We start from the raw sequence: 27,457 nt of genomic DNA, 5'->3' as shown, positions 1-27,457 counted from the left end.
TTTTCAAATAAATAAATGTCACTTTTTCAAGAATTTCTAGAAATGAATTTACTGTGAGCGGCGGCCGTGTCAGGCCGGGCACAGCTGGTCTTGACTGCACCGGGAGGCCACGAGCCGAGCTTGACCTTCACCTGGGTGTGTGTGAGTAACTCCGCAATGTTCGCCTGGTGAAGCATTTCTCGCTGTCCGGGTTTCGAAGGGACCCATGGCGGTTCAAGTTCCTTCATCATCAGCTCATCGAAAGTGCACAGCATGCCTCACGTGATGAGTCCAGAGTCTAGGAGCCATGCTGAAGCAATCAGGCCAGGGAGGAGGACAAGGCAGTAGGGGCTGGAAGACGGTGGGGAGGGAGGGACGCTGTCCCCAGGAGGCACCACCTGCACCGAGGCCCCAGCACTGAGGAAGGGAGCCAGGAAGCCTGGCGGTCTGAGCGCCAGCCAAGTGGGGAGGGTGACCTTGGAGACAGGCGGAGGCCCCACCGTGCAGTCACGGTCACGGCCAGGAGCTTACTTTTCATTCCACAAACAGAAACTTCAACGGGTCAAATTAGGCGGAGTGAGAAAAGACTTCCCTCTATTCTCCAGGGGACAGGACTTTGTATCATGCCGAGGGCTGAATACACGATGACAAGCAACGTGGGGCCCACGGGTAAGGTGCAAATTGATCACGGCCGTCAGCCCTCCGGGCCTGCCCACTCCACATCCCCGCAGCCAACCAACCGGGGCTGGAAACCACTCCAAGGGAAAAAAACTAATCGCTTCTGTACGGAACACAGACACGGCTCCTCGTCGTGATTCCAGAAACGACTCGCGAGCACCATGGTTTACATGGCATTCACATTGCGTTTGTCCCGCACACGGGAGGGGCAGGGTCTGGGCGAAGACCCCCATGTCAAGGCCCTGAGCACCCTCCGAGTCTGGTATCCAACAAGGGCCCTGGAGCCAATCCCTCCAGGATACCTGGGCATGGGGTGACGGTATGCTAGCAGGTGCAGCCAGATAATATTCTGAGGTTAAGTTATGTTCACTGGTTTGTTTTTTACCCCCTGCTATATTCTCACCCTTTCCCTTTAAGGTTCCAGACCTCCTTGCCCCCGAAGTTTTGCAGGAAAGGGGGGAGCAAAACCCATCTGTAAAAGGCTTCCCTCATTGGCTTTCGTTTTCAAAACACCTTTGTTTATTGATGAGAAGCCAGGAGTCTCTGGGAGCAGGGAGGAGAGAGTCATCTTCCAACACTCAGGATGAAAAGAGATTGGATTTTCTCTTGGCTGGGGCACGAGAGGGAGCCGAGGTTCCAGAGTGATGTTGGACATACTTGGAATTAAAGAGTTAGTGACAGCTGCCATTCAATCCGGCCGTTTTTCCTCCAGGTTTAAACCCAAGAGAAAGCAAAGTGCAGGCCCACACAAAGCACGGGTACCCGAAGGTTCACAGCAGCATTACTCACAATGGCCACAAGGTGGCAACAAGCCAAGGGCCCATCAACCAATGACCGGGCAACAAAAAGGAGAGCTACTCACACGATGGAATATTACTCAGGCATGAAAAAGGAGAGAGGGGTGGGCACCTGCTCCCGTGGACATGAACCTTGAAAGCCCCACAAGACAGCATATGTTACTTGAGTCCACTGACACCATCTGCGCAGAGCAGGCGTGTCCTGGAGATGACAGTGGGTCAGCAGTTGCTTTGGTGGGGGGACGATGGCATGGTGACTGCTGGTGGGCGGGGCTTCTTTGGGGAGGGGATGAAAATGTCTTAGATTACGATGTTGGTTTCCAAACCCATCAAATTGTAGGCTTTAAATGGGTGTCGTTTACTACGTGTAAATTAGACCTCCCTAAATCTATTTTAATTTTTTTTTAATTAAAAATAGTTTTCCACCTTGCGGCGCCGGCACACTGGGTTCTAGTCCCGGTCGGGGCGCCGGATTCTGTCCCGGTTGCCCCTCTTCCAGGCCAGCTCTCTGCTGTGGCCAGGGAGTGCAGTGGAGGATGGCCCAAGTACTTGGGCCCTGCACCCCATGGGAGACCAGGATAAGTACCTGGCTCCTGCCATCGGATCAGCGCGGTGCTAGTTTTCCATTAATTAAAAAAAACAGACGTGGGTTTTCCTCGAACATGTGCATGTTTCTCTGTGGTAACTACACAGCTGGGATGCGGTGTGGGGGGGTGTCCGTTGGTCTCCAGGGGGCCTGTTGGGTTGCATCGGGGTGTTCATGCTGCCTATGCGTCTCTGTGGGCACTGGACATCAGAACCCCAATCCAGGGTGATGAGGCCACAGCCAATGATATTATCAGTCCCACTCTCCTGTCTCGTGGCTGTCTCCGGCCACACAGAGTCCCCAGGGACCCAAGGGAACCATGTAGACAGTCTCTGTGTGCTCAGCGTAACCCACACGAGACCAGGCTCCTTGGAAAGCACAGGGGCTTGGAAGTCATCACTGCCATGTACTAGTTCTGTGCCTCAGTTTCCTCAGCTGTAAAATTGGGAGACAGGCATTTAGTGCAGCTGCAAGACGCTACAAGAGCCACACACGTTCAATGGAAGCTGCACCTCGCAGGCTTGAATTTCCACCTTTCCCCAGCCTGGCAACACAGGAGTAGGCTGCTCTCACAACACTGGGCAGGGACTGCAAGCAGGTGCCGCTAGAGAGCCCTGCGGTCATGAAGGTATACAGCCGGCACTCAACAGTGCACCATGTGACAGAGCTGGGACGCTCAGAGGGGCAGTGTCTCCCCGCGCACTCTCCATGTACAGTATTATTTCACTTACGAGGGGTTCATCAGAGCCTGACTCCATTGCAAGGTGGGGAGAACCTGGCCACTGGGATCGGGAATGCTGGTTAAAATGCATGACCAAGGGTGATAACGTATGGAGCGTGAGCCAACGACACGGCTCAAGCCCAAGGTCGAGAATCAGTCAGAAAGGGCACTCAGAGGAGCCTGATTGAAATTGGGTCCCAGGAGTAAGTCTGTCACATGTCAATCAAGTAGGATTAGTAGTAACTAGTTAATTATAATAATTAATTGTGAATTCTTACCATGCTCAAGTACCAGGGACCCGAGTCTCTGAGCCCTCAGCTGCTGCCTCCCAGGGTGGGCACCGGCAGGAAGCTGGAGTCGGGAGCCAGAGCTGGGACTCAAAGCCAGGTGCTCCAACACCAGCAGCGGCATCTCAACCCCCAGGCCCAGTGCCCACTCCCTAAGCCACAAACTTTGCTTTCTCCTCAGCTCTCGAAGGCACAGACCTCGGCTCATCGAGCAGGTGGCAGACCCCAGCCTCCGCCCAGGAGGGCTCACTCGCTGACCTCTGCGTGTCGGCACCTGCCCATGTCAGGGGCCACTCCACCGCCTGCTCTTAGGGGCTCCCCCTTCCAGCCTCTCCTTTCCCCCAACCCCGGCTCTTGCGGCAGCAGCTGCAATGTTCACCTCTTCCTATCACACCGCTCCGGTCTGCCTTCTCCCGGGCACAAACACAAAAGCCCTTCCTCACCGCCACTTGTCGCCCAGGTCTCATGACATCATCCGGGCACTACGCACTTCTCAGAGACTGTTGGCTGGCTGGGGCCTGGGCACACGCTCCCACAGCCTGAGTCTGTGAAAACAGCTCAGGCCTTTGAAGCTGGCTGGAGGCACCTTTTATCCCAGTCCCACAATCCCCGGGCTGTGTGACCCTGGCCATGGCCATTAACCTCTTGGGTCCTGGATTCTTTGTCTGCCTGCACTTAAGGAGACAATCTTGTTTTCTTGAGCAGTGGGTCTTCCCAGGAGGAAGAGGGAGGAGCTGCTGACCTCCTAGCCCATCTGCCACACCTGCTTTCTAAACTGGAGAAGGCTGCCCTGGACTGACAAGCAGCTTCTGCTTTGTGACCAGAGTTGGCAGGTGCAGGGGTGGGTGCCCGGGTTAATGCAGGGGCCTCTTTGTTGTTGGGTGGGGTGAAAGAGAAGGAGAGCAGAAGAAGCCCTGGTTGTGGGAGAGGAGCCAGGATGCTGCATAGAGCATTGAAAACCTGCCCATCATCCCTCTGCCTCTTCTAATTTCCCCATCTGATGAGGCCTCTGTTCAACCTGTCCCAGGGCCCACCCGTGTGAGAAGTGAACCAGTGGTGTCTTTTCATAAGCACTTGGCTTAGCCTCAGTGTAGCCGTGATGTCAGGGCCTAGTTCCCAGCTGCAATGAGGGGCTAAGTTAAAAAAAAAAAAGCAAAAACAACAACAAAGTAGATCAAGTGATGAGCTCGCTCAGGGGAGATGGGCAGAATAGGTTGTTGTCTTCGTGCAAGACAGAATCCAGACGTGAGGCAGGGAGGAGTAGTCAGCCAGGCGGCCTGGCGGAGTGAGGTAGGCAGCATCAGAACCGACGGGCACCTCTCCGGAAAGGGACCGAGGGACGGCGCCTCGCTTTCGTCTAGACTGCGGGTGCTAAGGGACCGGGTTCTCCTTCCTGCGCTGCTCCTTCCCCTCCTCCCCCTTCTCCAGGACAAAGCCTTGGCTGCAATTCCTCCCACGGTTTTACTGCTCTGTTATCAGCCTGGGCAGCCCCACCTGGCATGGGGCAGAAGCGATTCCCTGGGGTGCTTTCCTTGGGGGGAAGGCGGGGGCCACCTGCATGGCTACGGGGACATGGGCAGGGCGTGAGGAACTGGAGGAAGGGGTCCCGGCGCAACAGGCATGAGAGCTACTGACTCTCGGGGGTGGTGCCTGCTTCCACCAGCCACTCGCCACTCTCGAGACCGGGTGCAGTAAACAGCTTGCTTTCTGCTTCCTTGGTGTTTCTGAGTCCATCCTGTGGTGAGCAGGTGGTCTCAACTGGGCTTACTTCCCACCCCCACATCAGGGCCCTCTGGCCTATCGGACTTACAGGCATCTTCTCAGAACAGGGTGAGCCTCCCTTATGCAAAATGCTTGGGGTTTCAGGTTTGGGGGTGTGGCTTTTTGGAATATTTGCATATCCGTAATGAGGTATCTTGGGGGTGCAACCCAAGCGTAAACATGGAATTCATAGACGTTACACACATATCTTCTACACAGAGCCTGAAAGTGATTTTATGCAATGTTTTTAGTGCACCTGTGTTTTGACTGTGGTGTGCCCTCCTCCCCCTCAAGGGGTCAGGTGTGGAATTCTCCACCTGTGGCCTTATGTCAGCATGCAAAAACTCTGGATTTGGGGGAATTTCAGATTTTTGTAGCAGAGATGCTCAACTACCACTATATAAGATGATAGAAAGCAGTTACTGAAACACAACAAAATACTCAAACAAATCGGCTGTACAGGGACGAAACTGCTGCTCCATTAAGGTGAGGCCGTGAGACTCCAGGGAAGCTCTGGTGGGTGTTACACTCTGGAAGGAGTGCCCTTCCAGACCCTTGCAACAACCACAACGCTCCTGTCACGGGTCCTGCCCCAGAACACCATGACTGACAGTTACAAGTTAGTGAAACAAAGATGCGCACCTCCTCCCATTCAGGGTCGCAGACTGCCTGAATTCCAACCTCCTGGCTGGCCTTCTCTTCCTCCAATCTTGCTTCATCCCATCTGCACTCCACTCTGAACCCAAGAGAGACCACAGACAAATGCAAAACCCTTGACCCGGTTACCCCTTACCTTGAGTCATCCAGGGCTCCCTGTTGTCCATCTAACGACCTTAGCAAGGCACCAAGACACAGCGCCCAGCTTTGTGGTCCCACCTGTAGACATGCCCAGCCCCCTCCCCCTCCATTGTGACCTGGGTGAAGTCCCCAGAGTGCACCTCCTCACTACGCCTTCACCTTTGCGGCTCCTGCCCTGAATCGCCCTCCAAGCCAACCCTGCTGATCCTCCAGGTCTCTGCTCACAGCTTGCCGTCCCCATGCCCCGCCCACTGTCCCCACTCCCTGGGCCCTGCCCCCACCTGGAGCACAGGGGTCAGCACACCGTGTTCCAGCTCTCCGACAAAGCCCCTCTCTCTCCAAGGCTGCAGACTCCATTAGGGCAAGGACTGGGGCCTCCTCTGTCGACTCCCTCCAGCCCAGCCCAGTGACGGGGGCCCAGCAGGCCTTCCACGAGTGCAGGTTGAGGCAACGAATCGAAGATGTTGCAAACAAGGCTAAATCGGCTCTCAGGCCCCAAGTAGCTGGGGATGGGTTAGCGGGCAACAAAATCAATACTGCGCTCTGCCAACAGTTGCACGTTTCTCCTCTTCTCCAGCGTGAGAGGGGTGGTTTCTCGCCTCCTGGGAGTGACAGGCCTCCCATGTTGGGGTCCACGGTGTGTGCTCTGCCAGCTTCTTGGGGAACCTCTCTGTTAGATACCCACACCTCAATTAGGCCGCGACGGTTTCACTCACCCAAGGCCTCCGCATGCCCGTTGGGTTACACAGAGTTCTTGCGAGGCATGATGAATAGGATCAGATTTATAGAAATTCAACGTACATGTGGCTGTGAGGAACAGTGTCTCCCCCAGCCAAGTCTCGCTCTGTCCCTCTGCAGAGCTTGGAAACCTCTTTGACTGCCTTCTGGAACATTCCCCGGGCCATCCCATGCAGCAGCACCATCTTGGAGGCCCTCTGGGTTCCCACGCCTCTGGGTTGAGTGATGTTGGTGGCCCACAGTCCCCCACCCCCTCCGCAGACTGACCCTCGAGCACCCAGGGGAGCCCGATCGTTCGACTTCCTATTTGGATCTGCTCAGGCAGAGTGGGATGTGGCCTCCTCCCCAGCTCGGCTCCCAGGAAGGACACACCCAGCTCTCCCTCTCCACCATACAACAAACACCATCCAGCGCCAAGCCCGGTGACTTTGACCTCCTAAAGATATCTCAAAGGAGTCCGCCTCTCTCTAGGCTGCACCAGGGCCAAAACTGTCTACCTGTCTTCATCACCATACCCCCTGCACTCGGTACGGAGCCCAGCACACAGCAGATCTCACCAGATACGTGCGCAATGCGCCTGAATTGGTAGAAGTGGGATCAGAGAAGAGAAGCGATTTGCCCAAAGCCGCGCCCCCCGCCGGAGGCTCCTGAGCCCAGCCCCCACTGGCCCTCCAACAAGCACCTGCTCCTGCTCCGCGGGCCGGGCTCCGCCTACCTGAGAGCACCGTGAAGACGGCCGCGAAGGCGTTCAGCTTGAGCCCGTCGATGACGTTGCTGGAGTGGAAGAGCTCCAGACACATGAGGCTGAAGCCGACCACCAGCAGGAGGATGTACAGCACCTCAGAGACCACCGACAGCCACAGGACCCCTAGACAGGAAGGACGAGAGGTGAGGCCCGCCCCCGGCCAGACTGCCCCGCCCCCGCCCCCATCACCCCGCCCCCCCACTGGGTCCTGTCCTCCCAAGCCCCGGGGTGGGGGGCGGTGGGAGGCTGCAGGTGGCTCAAGAGCAGATGCCAGGTCTCCCAGCTGAGACCATTGCCATCGCACGGTCTCCCCGGGGAGGGGCTCGGGAAGCCCTGCTGAAGTCACTTGCTGGGTGCCCAGTGCTGGTCCAGGCAGCGGGAGAGAGCGTGCACACTGTGCTGTCCAGATGGGCTCTCTTTCTCATAATCTCAAAGCCACCTTACCCTGCCCTAGCGGCCTGGGGCAGAACTACAGATGCCCACGGAGAGCCCTTGGGGTGCCTCTCCCCTGCACCTGGTACCTGAGACAGCAGCCCTCCTGGTAGCCATTCACAGCAAAGCTGTCTGTATCAGGCATCCCATCTCATCCTTGCTTGTCCTCAGTGGTACTGGAAGTGGAGCAGCCAGGACTCGAACCGGCACCCGTATGGGATGCCGACACTGCAGGCGGCGGCTTTACCCGCTACACCTCAGCACCAGCCCCTGATACCCATGCTGTTATCTGCTCAGGACCCTGGTCTTCCAGGAGCCGCAACCCTGCCCCACTGTGCACAGCTGATGGGTCTAACAGATCACCTGACCTAAAACTGACCAATCAACATCTTTCTGTTGAAATCTGGGGCATGGAACTACTGAAGTGGACCAGGAAAAGAGATGCTCAGCTGTGAGTCGGAGCCTTTGGACCATGTGAACACCTGGTTCCAGCTATGCCTGAAGGCCAGCGGCCCCCTCCCCCACAACTGGGCTGCATTCATCTGCAGCCTAGTTATGGGAGATCTCCTGCCATTCCCGCCCCTGTTACATCTTCTTCTCACTCACTTCTCTCTCTCATCAAAACCACGATGAGACAGCACCACACCCCTGTCACAACGGCTGTTTTCCAAAAGACAGCAGCAGATACTGGCAAAACTTTTTTTTTTATATATATATTTGACAGATACAGTTAGACAGTGAGAGAGAGAGACAGAGAGAAAGGTCTTCCTTCCTCTGGTTCACCCCCCAAATGGCTGCTATGGCTGGCACTGCACCGATCCGAAGCCAGGAGCTAGGAGCTTCTTCCTGGTCTCCCATGCGGGTGCAGGGCCCAAGCACTTGGGCCATCCTCCACTGCCTTCTCGGGCCACAGCAGAGAACTGGACTGGAAGAGGAGCAGCCAGGACTTGAACCGGCACCCATATGGGATGCTGGCGCTGCAGGTGGAGGATTAACCAAGTGAGCCACGGCACCGGCCCCTGGCAAAACTTTTACACACTGCTGGTGGGAACATATGTCAGGGCAGCCCCCGGGGAAAACAGTGTGGAGATTTCCTTTGAAAGCTAGAAATAGGACTTCCCCATACGGTCCAGCAATCCCACTAACTGGGTATAGACCCAAAAGCCAGGAACACGTTTTATCAGAGAGACACCTGCACCACCATGTTTGTAGCTGCTTTGTTCACAGGAGCGAAAATATGGAATCAACCGAGGTGTCCATCATCCACTGACAGATAAAGAAAATAGATGAGGAACACACACACACAGAGACATGGAATACTATTCAGCTATAAAGAAGAATGAAATTCTAGTACTGGCAGCAGAATGGCTACAACTGGAAGATGGCGTGCTGGCTTCATGGTCTTGTCACTTTCTAGTTGTTGAATTCTTTATTTGGTGGAGCCAATAAGCTTTTCAGTATCATATAAAATTATGTTATCTCAAAAAAGTATTTTTATATTTTTTTAGATTTATTTAGTTATTTGAAAGTCAGAGAGAGAGAGAGAGAGAGAGAGAGAGAGAGAGATTTTCCGTCCCTGGTTCACTCCCCAGTTGGCCACAATGGCCAGAGCTGCACCAATCTGAAGTCAGGAGCCAGGAGCTTCTTCCAGGTCTCCCTCGTGGGTGCAGGGGCCCAAGGACTTGGGCATCTTCTACTACTTTTCCAGGCCATAGCAGAGAGCTGGATCGGAAATGGAGCAGCTGGGACTTGAACTGGCACTCATATGGGATGCCGGCGCTGCAGGCAGTGACTTTACCCAATATGCCACAGTTCCGGCCCCATAAAGTATTTTTTAAACAATGATTCCAGGTCAGGTAGAATACCTTAGATTTATTATTAATATTTACTTTCTAAGTAGCGAATGGGAGGTTTGATGTCAGGAAATGCATTAATAAAATCGGCCCGGTCACCCTGCAGTTAGATTTCATTTTTATTTTGTGACAATAAAAGTTTTTTGTTTCATGGCTGAAAAAAAAAAGATTTTGAAAAAAAGAACTTGTGACAGCATATGGTGAGAGCTTACACTGGTGTAGGATCTGCACTGCAGTACAGAGGGTGAAGCCACTGCCTGAGACATAGGCATCCCATAGGAGGCCAGTTTGAGTCCCAGCTGCTCCACTTCCCATCCAGCTCTCTGCTATGGCCTGGGAAAGCAGTAGAAGATGGCCCAAGTTCTTAGGCCCCTGTATCCACATGGGAGACCTGGAAGAAGCTCCTGGCTCCTGGCTTTGGCTTGATCCAGAACTGGCCGTTGCAGCCATTTAGGGAGTGAACCAGTGATGGAAGTGCTCTCTCTCTCTCTCTCTCACTCCACCTTTCAAATGAATTAAAAAAAAATTGGGTGCATTGCTACATTTGTCACACGGGAGAACCAGTGGTGACAGGAAGTGCAGCCCATGGGCTCATGACTGGGGTCAAGGCTACAGACAAGGTCACAAGGGAGCAAGATGCTATGGCAAGTGACCGATGGAACCAGGACCATGTGTGCGTGACCCGCCTCCCAAAGTCCTTACTTTTCTTCCCAGCTGGTCTGAGGCTGGAAGAATGGAAGGAGGGACCTGACTCAGTCAACAGGGGGCCAGAGCCTTCCTGAGGGGCAGCCAGTACCACAGAAGTCAAAGCCAAGAGATGGAAGAAAACTGTGTTCTGATGACATCGCTAGCACTCCTGGATCCAGCTGTGCCTGAAGCCGCATGTCCTTTGTTCTTTAATCACATGAGTCAATTAATCCCTTATCTGTCTGAAGTGGCCTCCTTATCTTCAGCTTCCCTGTTCTCTGAGGCTGTCAGTCATGTCCTTTCCTTCCCTCTGCTGGTGCCCGAGCTGTGCCAGGGACATGCGACACACACTATTTCTTGGAGGCAGCAGATGCTGAGTCCCTGTCTGTTCCCTGCTGAGGAACCCAGGCCATCAACCGCCCGCTGGCACGCCTGACACTGGAGGGCTTCTAGGGCTTTGGAGAACCTTCTCTCTCTTTTTCCTTTTGGCTACAGAAATATCGCATGTCCTGGGCAATCCCTTGGATTTTCTGTAAGAGAATAATGCGCTCTTGGCAGCCTGGAAGCTGTTAAAACACCACCTGGCACCGCATACTCACAGCCCCGAGGCCCGCGCTGGCGGAGACCCAGAAGGTGGCAGGGAGAGACCCAGGGAGTGCTGAGGCTGCCAGGACAGTGGCCACGCCCACGAGGGCCCGCCCCACCCAGCAGCCTCTCCTAGGCCTTTCCAGACTCCCCGGGGCCCTGGAGGGGTGGAATCCACCATAATGCACTTGCTGGCTCAGCTGCCTCCCTCCGCTGCCCACAGCTCCCACCCCGCCAGAGGCCTGCTCAGCGCAGCCCACTGGGCTCTGGGCCAGGCCTTCCCTCTCCCCGCGCCCCGCCCTCCCAGCAGGGCCCTGCCTGCTCCACTGTTGCAGACCAGAGACAGGCTGGGGTGTGGGGGCAAAGTGCTCGGGAAGTGAGCCCTGGGGAAACAGGGTTGGGATCCCCAATGCTGGGGGAGGGGGTATTACAGCCTCAGTGGGGAGGTTCATCCCCCCTGGTCTTCAGCTGTCTGGAAGTCTCTGCTCACCCAAGATCCTATGTGCTCTCACTTTAGAGTTTCTGTCTTTGGTGGGCAAGCGTGAGAGCAAGAGCAGGTGTTGAGCGGAGCCCAGGTGAAGACATCTGCTTCCTGCACCGCAGTCCTGGGCTGGATGCCGACTCTGTGTCCTGAGTCTCCCGCTCCCTGCTAACGCACACCCGGAGGCTGTGGTGATGGCTCCAGAACGTGGGCCCCTGCCACCCGCCTGGGAGACCTGGATCCAGTTCCCAGCTTGGGCCCCAGCCCAGCCCCAGCTGGCCATTAGGGCATGAGCCTGCAGATGGGAGCTCGTTCTCTCTCTTTCTCTCAAATTTTTTTTTAAAATGTATTTATTGAAAGGCAGATGGGGCCAGCGCTATGGCATAGTGGGTTAAAGCCCTGGCCTGAAGTGCCGGCATCCCATATGGGCGCCAGTTCTAGTCCTGGCTGCTCCTCTTCCATTCCAGCTCTCTGCTATGGCCTGGGAAAGTAGAAGATGGCCAAAGTCCTTGGGCCCCTGCACCCACATGGGAGACTCGGAAGAAGTTCCTGTCTCCTGGCTTTGGATTGGCGCAGCTCCGGCTGTTGTGGCCATCTGGGGAGTGAACCAGCGGGTGGAAGATCTCTCTCTCTCTCTACCTCTCTCTGTAACTCCGTCTTTCAAATAAATAAATCTTTAAAAAAAAAAAAGAAAGAAAGAAAGGCAGAGACACAGGGAGAAGGAGAGCGAAGAGAGGTCTTGCATCTCCTGGTTCAGTCCCCCAAGAGGGTTGCAATGGCCAGAGCTAAGCTGCTCCTAACCCAGGAGCCAGGAGCTTCTTCCAGGTGGCCCACGTGGGTGCAGGGGCCCAAGGACGTGGGCCATCTTCTACCGCTTTCCTTCTAGTCACCTTCTGCCACTTTCCCAGGTGCATTAGCAGGGAGCTGGATCGGAAGTGGAGCTGCCTGGACTCGAACCTGCGCCCATATGGGATGCCAGTGCTGCAGGCGGGGGCTTAACCTGCTACACCACAGCCCCACCCCCCACCCCAAAATGTTTTAAAGAACAGAAAAGACAGTAACTGGGCGCCGACACGGCCCACTCTGTGCTGTCAGCAGCCAGTGGCTGCCCAGTGAATCCCGGTCCTGGGTCTCCGGCTGGCGCGACTGAGCTGAGCCTCACGCAGCGCTGAGGGTCAGACTGGCCTGACACCGTCCCTTAGCTGCACCCCCTCCCTCCCCTGGGCTGTGTCCGCAGTTCTCTCCCCAGCTCTCTGGGGGAGCGCTAACTTTATAAACGGCTTGCATGTGAATCCCTGTTTCAGCGTCTCCTTCCGGGGGTGTGTGTGGGCGGAACCTGACCTTAGACAGCAGTCTTCATGCAAATTCCTTCCCAAAATTCTCTAACCACCTCACAAGGTAGCAACGGATTGCCCATCTCACAGGTGAAAAAGCCTAGGTTTGAGAGACGGCACAGCTAGACCACGGTACAAGCCGGATTCAAACCCAGGCCCCTTTGACTCTGGGAACCATCCGGGGTAGGGAGGGTTGACACTGCAGGGGAGCGGCCACTTGGCACTCATACCTATTTCTCGAGCTGGTGCCACCAGGTGTAAGCATCTCCAGTCAAGGCCATCACGCCAGATGTCCAGCATCCCAGGGAGAGGATGGCCCCAGGTGGCATGAAGTGGCCCTCTTGGTTCTCAGCAATCCCAAGCCCCCCTGGCCACCAAGGGCAATGGAGGAGGAGGCCAGAGGTCCTGGGACAACTTGTAAAAAGCAAGGCTGGGCAAGCAGGGCCTGACCCGTGGGCAGGGTCCCAGCAGGGCAGCGACTGTACTGGGAGGAGCGGAGTGTGGAGAACAAGAATGGATGGAAAAGAGACGGTGCCGGCAGGCGGTGAGACACACTGGAGGCTTCACCAGCGCCTGAGCTGTGGCCAGGGCTGGGCTGAGGACCAGTGGGGGAACTTGAGACCCCCTCCCTGGCCCTGATGGTGCACTCAGCAGGCTGCAGACCTGCGGCAGAAAGGGACAAGAAGGAGGCAGAGTGGCGCCACGGACCATGACCCGCTTCAAGGTCTACAGGGACAAGGCCACTGCAGGGAGGCGACGTGGACATTGGACACGCGAGGTAGACATTCCCAGTGGGCCGCCCAGTGGGGATGCCCATGAGGGGGCTGGAGCTCAGACAGATGCAGGGGCCTTGGCACTCACTAAACATTTGCTGACTGTCAGAGAGTGGCCGGAGGCCTGGGAGCCCACAAAACGCCTCGGAAAAGCTCAGGACAACAGGTGGGAGCTGGGGTCTCAGGTGGCAGGTGGGGTTGCAGGGTGCAGCAATCCTTAAGAGGAGCGGTAGGGGTGGGGGGCTATAGGGGCGGAGCAGACATGGAGGGGGCCCCTGCCACGCCCACAGCATCTGAATGCACGCTCCCACCTGTTAGCAGCTGCAGCTCCCTGGCCACCTGCGGCCACTCCTCCCCACCGCTGGGGGACCCACACTGCCCTGGCCCCGCCCCCAGCGACAGCAGTCAGTCCCCAAGGCAGGTGACAGTGCAGGGTGTGGTCCACACGTCCGTGTTCCCATTAGGGCTGTAAAATGGCACCAAGCCACAACTTTCAACTCTCTGAAGCCAAGGGTAAAACAGCCACTGCTCTCTTCTGCTTTTTGTGGGACTCACTACCTCCATCCAAAGAGCCTCCGTGGAGCTGGAGCTGTGGCATAGCAGGTAAAGCCTCCGCCTGCAGTGCTGGCATCCCATAAGGACGCCTGTTCGAGTCCCAGCTGCTCAACTTCTGATCCAGCTCTCTGCTGTGGCCTGGGAAAGCAGCGGAAGATGGTCCAAGTCCTTGGGCCCCTGCACCCACGTGGGAGACCTGGAAGAAGCTCCTGACTCCTGGCTTCGGATCAGCTCAGCCCCGGCTGTTGCGGCCATTTGGGGTGTGAACCAGCAGATGGAAGACCTCTCTGTCTCTCTCTCTCTCTGTCTCTGCCTCTCTGTAACTCTGCCTTTCAAATAAATAAATAAATCTTTAAAAAAAATAGCCTCCATTTGGTGCTACTGCATTCTTTTTTTTTTTTTTTTTTGACAGGCAGAGTGGACAGTGAGAGAGAGACAGAGAGAAAGGTCTTCCTTTGCCGTTGGTTCACCCTCCAATGGCCGCCGCGGCCTGTGCACTGCAGCTGGCGCATTGCGCTGATCCGATGGCAGGAGCCAGGTACTTATCCTGGTCTCCCATGGGGTGCAGGGCCCAAGTACTTGGGCCATCCTCCACTGCACTCCCTGGCCACAGCAGAGAGCTGGCCTGGAAGAGGGGCAACTGGGACAGAATCCGGCGCCCCGACCGGGACTAGAACCCGGTGTGCTGGTGCCGCAAGGTGGAGGATTAGCCTAGTGAGCTGCGGCGCCGGCCGCTACTGCATTCTTAACACCTGGCTAAGTCTTGTCATTTTTTTTTTTTTTTTTAAACAAAAAGAGGGCCAGGCTGGAACTTAGAATCTTCCTTATTTGACAGTCACAGTCCTGCGGCTTACTTTCTCTATCACCCTACCCACCTCCAACCCCACCCCCCAGGCCAGCCGCCTCCTCCATCTCTGCCCAGCTATGGGCTCCAGGACACTGTCACACACAAACCCCATGCCCTGACCCTGCTGCTGGGTTCAGCCACGGAGCACCAGCTGCAGATCAGAAAGGGGGGTGAACAGCCAGGGATTTCTTCCCTGCCCCCTCCCTGTCCTGACCCCCAGCCTCTGGGGAGTCATTTCCCAAAGGGACCATCACAGATGCCTCTGTCTGTCCTTCCTGCTCTCTCACTGTCTCTTATTTAATCTCAAGGAGTCTTGGTTTCCCATTGGAGTGGTCTCAAAGTGGGTCCCAACCAGCAGCATCGGGACCACCTGGCAACTTGGGGTGCAGAGTCTGAGGCCCCGCCCGGACCTTGCTGAATCAGAAACTCTGAGCAGGACCCAGTCGGCGCTGTAATGGGCTCTACTGGGGGCTCCGATGCACCCTTTGCCTTGAGACTCTCTGACCTCACATACACACGCACACGCACACGTGAGATGCACAGGGGTTGGACGGGCAGGGTTGGGGCCAGCTGGGCCTCGCCTTGGGGACACTGGGAAAGGCTCTGCAAAGCTGGTGGTGACTGTCCCACGGTTGCGCCAATGGCCACCAACGGTTCTATTTGCAGCACAAAACGGGTGACATCGGGGGCAGAAGAAATGACTTCTCATCAGGTGTGGGCCCGTGGGGTGAGGGGCACCCTCTGCCCCTCCAGTGATGGAATGGATGGGTTGGCAGCAATGGTTTCCTTGTCACCCCATCTGTCCTCACTGAGATACTTCCCAGGGCTAGCTCCTTGGCTGAGCAAGAGACACAGGTGGGCACTGTGTCCTGGCTGGGCGACCCCAGCCAGTGGCCTTGCCACCCTGGCGCTCAGTCTCTCCATGTTGCAGACTTTGTCATGAGCCTTACATGAGATGCCATCTGTAAGTCACGCATGGCTGACTCTTACAGAGCATGCAAGAAAGCCAAGTGTGCCTATTACTTGCAATAAGTCAAGTTATTGGTGGGGGAGGCAGGCAGTGCGGCTTAGGATGCCTGGATCCCGTATCACAGTGCCTGGGGTTGAGTCCCGACTCTGCTCCCAAGCCACACTTCCTGCCAGTGGGCACCCTGGGAGGAGGGAGCAGGTGGCGGTGGCTCAGGCATTGAAGTCCCTACCACCCACATTAGAGACCCGCATGGAGTTCCTGGCCGCTGGCTTTGGCCTGGCCCAGCCCTGGCTGCTATGGGCATTTGAGGAGTGAACCAGTGGATGAAAGACCTCTCTCTCTTTCTCTATCTCTGTCTCTCTCACTCTCTTGTTTTCAAAGAAATACAATGAATCAATTTTTAAAAATTATTGGCAATTAGAATAATTACAGAGGTCACCAAGAAGAGACACAGAGGGAAAGACTGTGGGTCTTGAGCAGCTCGTCCACGCAGACTGCCCAACCCCAGCTCTGGCAGTGCCTAGGCGTGGAGACCGGGCAACTGATGGGTCCCCATTAGCCCCAGCTGTCTCATCCATCATTTGGGAATACAGACCCCACTTCATGTACTACTGCAAGGATGAGGTGTGTCAAGGGCTCCAGACAGTGCCTGAGCCAGGGACAGTGTCACGCAAGCATCAGCCGTGGCTGTCATTTCTGTTACGGGCGTGGGACCAGGGAGAACTGAGAAGCCTGGACAAGTGCGCATCAGCCATCAGACAAATAAAACCTTCACAGGGATCAGAGTGGAACTGTCACAAAGCCATGAGCTCCCGAGACGCTGTGGCATTTCAAAAGGGAACACTCCTCCCAAAATAAATCCATCCATTCGATCCATCCAATCAATAAGTCACCGCTCAGTGTGAGACAGGAGACGGGTGACACGCCCCCTGGCATGGAGCACGTACAGCCATGGCAATGACACAGGCCCAGACCTCAGGGACGGCTGCTGTTGGCAAAGTGTCAATGCCGGGAACTGGGAGGCAGGGACGGAGATGCGTGGCAAGGGACTCTGGGGGCCGCCGGGTGCTCCGTGTTGGTTCTGCAGAAGCGGAAGCTCGTGCCCAGGCGGGGCTGGGACCTGGCCACGTCCCAGAGCAAGCAGGGGGCACAGATGGCCTGGGGCAGAAGGGGCTTCCTCCCAGCGCCAGCACTGGGGCCGCCCTCTGTTGTGTGACTGGGGAATGGGTTGGCTCTGTGGGAGCCCCCAGGGTTGAGGAGTGGGGGTGGAGGCAAGGAAGTTTCTGGAAGCCAGAGCTGCAGTGGGACCAACAGGAGGTATCCGCACCATGAGTCAGCAGCCCTGACACCGCAGACTTGGGTGCCTCAGTTTCCCTCTCAGTAAATAGTTTTCCAGCCAAGGAGCCACCAGGCCGAATTCAGCCTTGGTGTGACCCACGGGATATTTTTAAAATATCTGGATTCATGACCAACATTTCCAGCAGACTACATAAAATGCCAGTTTCCTGGGTTGTGTTGGCAAAAACAGGCGCACCCTGTTTAGAGGCCCTGCGTCCCCACATGGGAACGGCCGCAGGGCTGAGCAAGGCCCACACTCCAGGATCAGTACACGCCCCACGGGCCCTGCCTGGCTCCCGTGAGCACATAGGTAACGAGCACCCCCAGACCCACCCCCAGACGGTGTCGCAAGCCCCTTTGACCCCGACACCCGGCAACAGTGCACAATCTCAGGGCCATGTGAGAGTCCACCTGACACCTGCATGGGGGGTGAACTTCCTAGAAAACTCCAGTTACACGGCTTTCACAGGGTCCAGCCCACACACGAGAGGCAGCCAGTCAGAGCCAAAGAAAGGCCCCTAGCTCAGAGGCCCAGGCTGGCTTACCTGGGCCACGAAACACACATCTGACAGCTACTGCAAGAGGTGTACTGTCCACCCAACCCCAAGTCCGCCTTTCCATGAAGGCACAGAGAAGGCGAGTGACTTGTGCAGGGTCACCATGCTTCGACTCTTCCTTCAGTGAGGTGGGAAACCTTGGGGGCTTGGACCCCAGGCACAGCGGCGCCCCTTCCCTCCTCACTTAAAGGCACGAGCAGAACTGGAGGAGGTAAAGACAGTGACAGCAACTGTGGCCACCTGGAGGGGCCGCACATGCCCAGGCAGGGGCACTGCCCAGCTCCAGCGGGGGCGTGTGCCCAGGGCTGCCGGACCGACTGCCTTTCCAAAAGAAGCCAGAAATTCCGATTTTTCATGTCACTTCTCCCCACCTCGAGACATCAGCTGTGAACTAAATGCCGCGTGGGTCGGTGAAACGTGCCTGCCAGTTTCCAGCCCTGGCAGAACTCGGAATCCCGACCATAACTGAGCCCCTTGCACCCAGAGAGAGTAGGAAGCTGGACCAGGGTCATGCAGCCCGTAGCAGAGCAGGGCTCCAACCCGGGTCTCTGCCGGCTGCATCAAGGCACTTCCTGTTGGTGTCTTTTTTTTTTTTTTTTAAGATTTAGTTATTTATTTGAAAGGCAGAGTTCCAGAGAGGCCCCAGTGGCCACAACAGCCAGACCTGGGCTAATCTGAAGCCAGGAACCAGGAGTTTCTTCAGGGTCTCCCATGTGGGTGCAGGGGCCCAAGGACTTGGGTCACCTGCTGCTGCTTTCCCAGGCCATAGCAGAGAACGGGATCGGAAGTGGAGCAGCTGGGACTCAAACTGGTGCCCACTATGGGATGTGGGCACTGCAGATGGCAGCTTTACCCTCTACATGACAGCGCCCTCTGTCAGCGTCTTTCAGGTATGGGCAGAATTATGAAAAGGAAGCCAGTGAGCACCACGCCACCGGGCTTGTTTGCAAGGGTCCGTGCAGGAAGGAGTGTTCTGGAACACGGGAGGGCCTCCTCCATCTGAAATGGACGTCCTTCCCACCAGGGCAGGGACAGCCACCCCCAACTCCGCACTCCACCTTTTGTTCCCCTGCACCTGGGCGGTGGCCCTGCTTCTACCCCTCCCCCGCCCCCACCTTGCACAAATGGAGCGGGCACTTTATATGACCCAGCGGAGGAAGCTAAAAATATCCAGCCTCTCAACTTCGGGGGTTTACTCTCTCATCTGGGAGGCACCCACAAAGCTTCTGCCAATATAAATGGCATTTCCTTTGGTATTTTTAAAGATCAGAGAATCCAAGGGAGGAAGCCGGCTGCACGGGGGCCTTTGAGATCAGTGCTTCCAAATGCCTCGAGTTTCAGGTTAAAGAAAAAAAAAACCAAGAGTTTTGTAAGGCGGTCTGAAAGGTGGGGTTTCCAGACAGCCCACAAAAGAAGAAACCAACTGAGTTGAAGTCACATGGCAAAATCGATTGGACCTCACTAGTAACAAAACTGAAATGGAAACACTCTTGAGAGAGCCCTTGGAGCCTGTGGGGTAAGCCAAGGCTTTTCAGATCCCGGCTTCTGGCAGAAGTTGCCGATGGCACAGGGGGTGTCCTGGGCAGGAACCTGTCACGCAGAAGCCACGCAGTGTCCTTGTGCCCCCAGCCCCACGGCAGACAAGGGTAGGGGGACACACGCCCTGCTCCGGGGACAAGGCACAGAGCAGCTCCAGCTGGAACTCTCCAGTTCTTATGTGGCACCTGGTGGAAGCCACAGGTTCAAGAGGTCAGGGCATGCCCTGCCCCCACTGAGCTTGTGGCCCTGGGCATGCTGCCATTCCTTCTAGAATGTTCTAGCCTCTCTGCCTCATGTGACTGAGGGTCTTTTTCCCCATTTAGGTCTCAGCTCCAACGTGAGCTCCTCGGAGAGAACCCAGAGGGGTCCCAGCCTCCCCTCTCCTGGCCACAGCCCTTTCTGACATCCACTTGGTCTTCCTGGTGGCTTTCCCATTGTGAAATGGGTGAATCCTGGCCTCAGTTTCGTCATCTGTGAAATGGGCACTGGGTCTCAACCATCCCCACGTGGTCCCTTCTTCTCCAACAGACTCCCAAGACCCTGCCTCTGCTGCTACCTCCTGTGCCTTGGGCCAGCCCAGCCTCCAGCTTATTCCTTTCAGGGTCTGCAGCTCCCCCTCTCTCAGGGACGTCCTGGGGCCAACCCACACTCTCCCAGCTCCCTGGGCTGCACTGTGGGATGTGACTCAGCCTGGGCCACTGGAGCCAGTCCTGGTACTTGAACACTGGAACATCTAGCAGGGGGCACCCCCTACCCACATGGGGTGGAGGGCTGCCACACTGGGGAGGGCGGGCGCACGGGCAGTCAGAGGCCAGCGCCTTGCCTCTTGGGAATGGCACAGACACAGGAAAGCTGAGCTGAGCGACCACAGAGCAGCCTCCTGCGCACCTGCTACGTGGCAGCCCCTGGGTGCAGCCATACCTGCACAAGAACTGCTCCCGCGTCACTGACCCCTGCCCGGAACCTCCTCCTTGGGCTCATGCCCATTGGCCACCCGTTTCCTCCCTCCCACAGCCACAGCAGCCCTTCACTGGCCCTGTTCCACACTGGTCACAGCTCCAGAATGCACAACGCTTGGTCTCTCTCCAGGGCTGTGCGCTCCCTGAGGCTAAGGGCAGGGCCTCCCCCACCCCCGCCCCCAGGCCCCTTGGCCCCTCCACAGCCACGATCAAGTGACCAGGAGAAGCAGAAAGCCCACCAACTCCGGGCCGTTCACTGGGGAGCTGCTGTCACTTGCAGCAGCCCAGGACTGTGTGATTGGAGCAATTAACCTTTCTGCAGAGGCCAAGGCCAATTACATCCCAGGGACCACTTGGGACATCTGTGTAGCAGACGAAGTGCCGCAGCCTGCCTGTCTTGGTTTTTCTAGGACAAATGTAGCAGAATCAATCACCCCTCGGCCCACTGCCACTGCCCTGCTCCTCTCGTGGGGACAGGGAGCCTCCTAACCCCTCCTGCTTCCTGCGGGCCCAGCCTGGCCACAGGCTCCACCCCCAGTGACCCCTGCAACTGCATATCCTGAGCTTCTCCACCCCAACCCTACAATGGCTGACTGTCCCATGGCAGGACCCCTGCTTTGCCACGCCCCCTTGGATCTATGTGCCATCGGCCGGGCTCCTCCTTGCCATGCTTTGAATGGGATGTGGCTCTGAACTCTCTGACAGTTACATTCCAAAGTCTTACCTTGATGCACAGAAACTTGACCCAACCATGGTGCCTGGGAGGTGGGCCTAGTGGGAGGTTGTGAGGTCCCTGGGGGTGTTTTCAAAGCGGCAGCCTGCCCCTGCCGAGGGTCCCTGGAGCAGGGCTCCATCCTGGTCATCCCAGCGGAGACCGGCCTACATCAGCCAATGTTCAGTCTATGCTCAGACACGGGAGCACAGCGGCCGCCATCCGCAGAGCCATCTCCGGATCTCTGAGCAATAAACGCTTGCTCCCACATTTCTCTGCAGCCACTGTCGGCCGGCAGGGGGCGCCATCGTGGCAATGGATAGCTACGGACACGGGCTACAGTTCCCAGACTCCCTCAGGACATTGCTTGTGGTTCCCTCCTGGGAAGCCCTCCCTGCCCTACTTTGACCTGTGTCCTGGGCCATTGTGCTGTGATTGATCACAAGCCCGCTGTTCAGTAGCATTTACTGGAGAGTGGAAAGACACAGAGAGGCAGAGACGGAGAATCATCCAGTGATCCACTCCCCAGGCGCCTGTGATGGCTGGAGCTGGGCAGGCGCTGAAGCCAGGAGAGGAACACCACCCAGATCTCCCACGCGGGTGGTGGCAGGGAGCCGGGGCCGGGCTCTCCAATGTGGAACTCAACAAGTGCCTTAAGGAGCTAGGCCAAACGCACACCCTAAGCCCTGCTTCGAGCAGCACCTATCTGGTCAGGCAGCCAGATCCAAAAACCTGCCAAAATGCCGCTCCTTCCAGCACTACCGCATTGAGGCTTGCATTTCCAACACATGAACTTTTGGAAGGGACAGAAATATTCAAACCACAGCAGTCTGCCTGGCCAACTCCTACACGCCCCTCGCTGCTCAGCTCAGCTCAGCAACTGCCTCGTCCCACCCCACACCAGGGGCTGCTAGGCCACTTCTTTGTGCTGGGCCATCCCAAAGCCAGCAGAGGATGGCCCATGTGCCTGGGCCCCTGTCGCCCACGTGGGAGGCCCGGATGGAGTTCCAGGCTCCTGACCTCAGCTCTGGCCATTTCAGCCCTATAGTGCTGTCGAGGCCCGGGGGCTGGAGGGCCATTGTGGCACACAGGGCCCAAGGAATTGAGAGGGGCATCGCAGAGCAATGTTAGCCTGGGGAGATTTGCCTGAGGTTCAGCCCGGCTGCCTGGCGCCTCCTCCAGGCTCTCACCCCTGCCCTGCCTGAGCTCCCCCAGCTCTGAGTTTGCCACTTGTCCTGGGGTCACACCATGAACCACAGGCTACACAAGCCTTTGTCTTTCTATCCCCAAAGCCCAAACACACAAACACACACACACACAGCTAGCCTGCCTTACCCAAGCATGCCAGTTCCTTGCTCTGAGCCCCAAGCGAGGGCCAGGGACACTGACACGTCTGCAGACCCTGCCCACTTCCTCCCTAGCAGGTTCCAGGACCTGCTGCCTCTAACAGTCTCTCGGCCCCAGAACCAAGCCTACCCTTTGTGCAGCCCAGCACGGTGTGGCCCTCTTCTGTCTCTGAACTCAACTCTTCTCCCTCTCCCCCTTCCTCTCTTGGTGGCAAGTATGCTGGTCTGCTTACAGCTTGATGGGTTTGAACAAATCAGGCTTTCTCCCTGCCTCAGGGCCTTTGCATCTGCTGCTCCTGCTGCTTGGAACAGTGTTCCACCAGACATCCTCATGGCCAGCTCTGCCATCTGCCTCAGGTCTTTGCTCAAAAGTCACCCTCTCAGGGAGACCCATGTTGGTCCCCATGTGGAATGCAAAGACCCTTTCACTCTCTGACATTCTTTTTTAAAAAAGGAATGACCTTGAAAGACAGAGTTTTCTTTCATCTGCTGATTCATTCATTCTCCAAATGGCCACAACAGCCAGGGCTGGGCCAGGCAAAAGCCAAGAGCCAGGAACTCCATCCGGGTCTCCCACATGGGTGGCAGGGGTCCGAGTACTTGAGCCATCACCTGCTATCTTCCAAGCTCATTAGCAGGGAGCTGGATCAGAAGCAGAGCAGCCAGGACTTGAACTGGTGCTCGGATAGGGAATGCTGTCATCACAGGTGCAGCTTAAGCCACTGAGCCACAGGGCTGGCCCCTCTGTGGTTCTCCACTCTTCACCCACTCTGCTCGGCCCCACACTTACCACCAGCTAAGAAAGCCACGCGATCAATGACATATCTCTCCGTGGACGTGTAAGCTGCACCAGGCAGACTGCTGTCCCTGTTCTTGACCACAGTCCCCTGGTACCTGGCACACAGTAGACTTCAATATGTGATGAAGAAATGAGTCAGCATTGAGTCCATGCTATAAGGACAAAGACCTCCTGCTGTGGGGTCCAGATTGATCCCTCATCACCCCCCACAAACCCTACCAGGACCTAACTCCCACCATCGTCCCACCAGCCATGCACGCAGCTCCCAGCATGCCTCAGGGCCAGGACTACCTCGCAGGTGTGCCGACCGCCACTCAGCAAAAGCCAATTTTCTGTAGTGTGAGCCTTCAGTGGCCACTCACAGCAGCCAGGGCAGCTGTGCCTTGCCTGTCAGGGAGAGAGCTGAGCAGGGCAGTAGCAATGCTGACCACTAAGAGGTTAACCGACTTGCCCGAGGCCCCACCTGGTGGCAGGAAGTGCCAGGACTGGAACCCAGTCCATCTGGCTCAGAGCAGGATTGCACACGCTGTGCTGGGGCTGTGATACCTGACACAGTCCCACTGACTGTGGCAAACTTATTTTCAAACTCGTGGCTCTTTCTCCAGCACCCTGGACGCTTACCAGCTCCCTGCCCTGCCCTCCACGCTCCACAAAGCCTTCTGCTGGTCAGGATTTCTTCGCTTCCAGATATTTCTTTTATAATGGAAATGGAAGACTGGCAAAGCCTCCCTCCCTCACCTGCCTCTCCTTCATCACTTCCTGGTGAGTTTTGAAAATCAACACGGCCTCTGTGTTGTGTGTGTGCATGCACACACGTGCTCGGATGCACATCCTCTGGGAGAAAGATACCTCTGCCATTCCTCATTCTCCCCTCTGGGAGCTGCCCCTCCACCCTGCCTGGCTCTGCCTCAGCTCTGATCGAGGCTGCTCGGTAGTCGCTTTGCTATGTCTGCAGGGTGCACAACCATGTGCCCCTGTCTCGACTGCAGGGAGATTCTCATCCAAGCCCATTTGGGATCAGAGCCCTTCAATGATCACACAAATGGGATGGAAGCAGCCATTACGGGCCTCAGGCAGAGGCAGAGGAGGGTGGCCTGCCTCTTCTCTGGGGGCCCCTTCCCGGCACTGTTAAACTCACCTGCATGTGGGTGTAGCCAGGGTAAATCTTTAAAATATTTAGCAGCTGGTGGGCTGCAGCGCTGACCTACCTCCTCCCGCTAATTTATATTATCAATAACAATAGCTCAGGCATGGGGAATGCAACCTACATGGCTGACTCATGGTGTCAGATGCTTTCAAAGTCCTCCTGTGACTCCACCAGGAGACTGAAGATGAGGAAGCTGAAGATTAGAGGGAGAACCATCTTTCCTTCCTTCATGGTCATCACCCTCGAGAGTTCTGGAATATTCCATCGCGTGATACAATGAACCCACATAATAATTCCACACTGCTCTCCCCCTGCAACCCCCTAACCAGGCCATTTATAATGTTTCCTGTCTTTTTGCTGGTATCAATAATGCAGCTGTGACAGTCTTTACAGCATTTAAAATCCCTTGAAGAATTCACTTTGGATGACTATATAATATTTCATACTGTCGACGAAGACATGTGTACAAGGATACTAATTGCATCGTTACTTATAAATAATAGCAAAAATGCAATGTAATTAGGCCATGCAGAAAAACTGCTCCTGAGATGAAATTGCAGAGTCAGCATGCTCCTGGTATGGAGGGAGAATGCATACACGTACACAAACAAGCAAACAGAAAAACTGGGCTGAGGTCTGGCATAATGGTTAAGACGTGGATTAAAATGCCCACGTCCCACATCACAGCCCTGGGGTTCGAGTCCTGGCTCTGCTCCTGAGTCCAGCTTCCTGTTCATGCAGACCCTAGGAAGCAGCCTGTGATGGCTCACCTGGATTGAGTTCCCAGCTCTTGTTTTTGGCCTGGCCCAGCCCTCTCTCATTCTTTCTCTCAAATCAAAAATGTTACCCAGGGGCTGGTGCATTCCATACGAGCGCTGTTTGTGTCCCAGCTGCTCCTCTTCCAATCCAGCTCTCTGCTATGGCCTGGGAAAGCAGTGGAAGATGACCCAAGTGCTTGGGCCCCTGCACCCACATGGGAGACCTTGAAGACACTCCTGGCTCCTGGTTTTGGCCTGGCCCAGGCCCAGCCATTGCGGCCATCTGGGGAGTGAACCAGTTGATGGAAGACTTCTTTCTTTCTCTCTCTCTTTCTCTCTCTCTCTCCTCTATCTCTAAAACTGTGCCTTTCAAATAAATAAATAAATATTTTTAAAAAGAATCAAATATTTGAATAGATGCAAAAGATAAAAATAAATTCAAAATACTAATGATGTTTATAAAAATAATTTCAAATGCAAATAATAAAATTACAGTGGATCACCAACTTAAGTAACCCTTCATTGCCACCAGCTTTGAAGTCCTGGGACTCCCCCTCTGCTCCCAGTCCCTCCCTTTGCTGGGAACTACTCCTGACTTCCGGATTTGACATTCCCTTGCATTTTTTCATCTAAATGTATAGTTAGAAGCTTGTCCATCTAAATGTAGTTTTTATTATATGTTTGAACTTTAGATAAATGGGATCAGGATACTTATATTAACTTGTTTATAGTGTGCTCTTGAGATATATATATATATATATAATATTTATTTATTTATCTTGAAAGGCAGAGGGACAGAGCTTCCACCTGCTGTTTCACTCCCCAAATGGCCACAATGGCCAGGGCTGGGCCAGGTTTCAGCCAGGCACCCAGAATTCCATCTGGGTCTTCCCCATGGGTGGCAAGGCCCCAAGTACTTGGGCCATCATCCTCTGCTGCCCTCCCAGGTGCACTAGCAGGGAGCTGGATTGGAAGAGGAGCAGCCAGGACTGGAACTGGCGCTCTGATATGGGATGCCTGTGTTGCATGCAGTGGCCTGACCCACTGCACCTCAAGGCTGCCTGGCCCATATAATGCGCTATTAAGATTCCTTTGTGCTGGCGCCGTGGCTCAATAAGCTAATCCTCTGCCTTGCGGCGCCGGCACACCAGGTCCTAGTCCTGGTCGGGGCGCCGGATTCTGTCCCAGTTGCCCCTCTTCCAGGCAAGCTCTCTGCTATGGCCCGGGAGTGCAGTGGAGGATGGCCCAAGTCCTTGGGCCCTGCACCCGCATGGGAGACCAGGAGAAGCACCTGGCTCCTGGCTTCGGATCAGCGCAATGCGCTGGCCGCAGCGCGCTGGCTGCGGCGGCCATTGGAGGGTGAACCAACGGCAAAAGGAAGACCTTTCTCTCTGTCTCCCTCTCTCACTGTCCACTCTGCCTGTCAAAAAAAAAAAAAAAAAAAGATTCCTTTCTATTAGGGTGGGTGTTGTTACAACAGTTAAGACACTGCTTGGGATGGTGGCATCCTATATTGCAGTGCTTGGATTTGAGTCCTGGCTCTGAGTCTGATTCCAGCTTAATACATACCTGGGAGGCAGCAGGTGAGGCTCACAAGTCCTTGGGCCCCTGCCATGCTCGTGGGAGACCCACAGGGAGTGCCTGGCTCCTGGCTTTGGCCTGGCCAGACCTGACTATTACCATCACTTGGGGAGTGAACCAGTGTCCCAAGTGGCAGTTTAACTCACTGAACCACGACACCCGCCACTAATCCCAGAATTTTAAAGAGGTGGGTATAAAACCATCTTTTCTTTTGCCTTCTGGATATAAAATTTATACCAGGCCTCTCAGCTGCAAGGGACATAAAACACAACCAGACAGGCTTAAACAGAAGAATAATTTATCATCTGGAAGGTGTAAAGGCAGATCTCGCCTCAGGCACAGCTGGACTCAGGCCTCGGTCCATTTCTTTGTGTTGGCTCCACCTGCCCTTTGCCAGCTGGGGTCTCGGGCTCTGTGCCATTGGTAGAAGCCAAGTTGGTACCAAGGGGCAAAAAAAAAATCACTTGGATGTGTAGCAAATATTTCTACTTGGCCAATGTCACTGAACACTAAAGTTGACAGCTCTCAAGCCATAAAAAAGCCTTTGGGACCGGTGCTGTGGCACATCAGGTTAAGGCCACCACCTGCCACACTGGCATCTCATACGGGCACTGGTTCGAGTCCCGACTGCTCCACTTCCAATCCAGCTCCCTGATAATGTGCCTGGGAAATCAGTGGAAGATGACCCAGGTGTTTGATCCTTGAACCCTTGTGGGAGACTGAGAAGAAGCTCCTGGCTCCTCCTGGCTTTGATCTGGCCCCACTCTGACCGTTCCTGCCATTTGAAAGGTGAACCAGTAGTTAGAAGATCTCTCTTTCTCTTCCTTGCTTGCTCTGTAATTCTGACTTTCAAATAAAGTAAATAAATCTTTAAAAAAAGAAAGATTTCTGTCTCTTAAACAAACAAACCAGCCCCGGCACAGCTAGATGCCTATCTTACCACCTTCCACCCACTGAGCTCAGTTCTCATCCCCTGAGGTTGCAACAGACATCTCATTGCATCTCCTAGCCTGTGGGCTGGTCGGGGGTCCCTCTCAGCCAATGCCATGGCATGGGATCCAGAGGCTTTGATTGACATAGGCTGGATTCTCCTGCTTCACTCTCTCAGTCTCAA

The 27,457-nt window shown here is 55.5% G+C and overlaps 1 protein-coding gene across 3 annotated transcripts in view; it reads right to left on the bottom strand.

The window, feature by feature from the left end:
- The window catches only part of GSG1L (GSG1 like), a 184,171-nt gene that overhangs the window by 47,865 nt on the left and 108,849 nt on the right, over positions 1 to 27,457 (bottom strand). For all 3 annotated transcript variants that reach the window (XM_051847559.2, XM_051847558.2, XM_051847561.2), the window contains one exon: positions 7,061 to 7,213. In XM_051847559.2, coding sequence (XP_051703519.2) covers positions 7,061 to 7,213 — 153 coding nt within the window. The remainder of the gene's footprint in view (positions 1 to 7,060; positions 7,214 to 27,457) is intronic.

This window comes from Oryctolagus cuniculus, chromosome 19, assembly GCF_964237555.1.
Source record: "Oryctolagus cuniculus chromosome 19, mOryCun1.1, whole genome shotgun sequence".
NCBI lineage: Eukaryota > Metazoa > Chordata > Mammalia > Lagomorpha > Leporidae > Oryctolagus > Oryctolagus cuniculus.
This window is presented reverse-complemented; position numbering and strand designations above follow the sequence as displayed.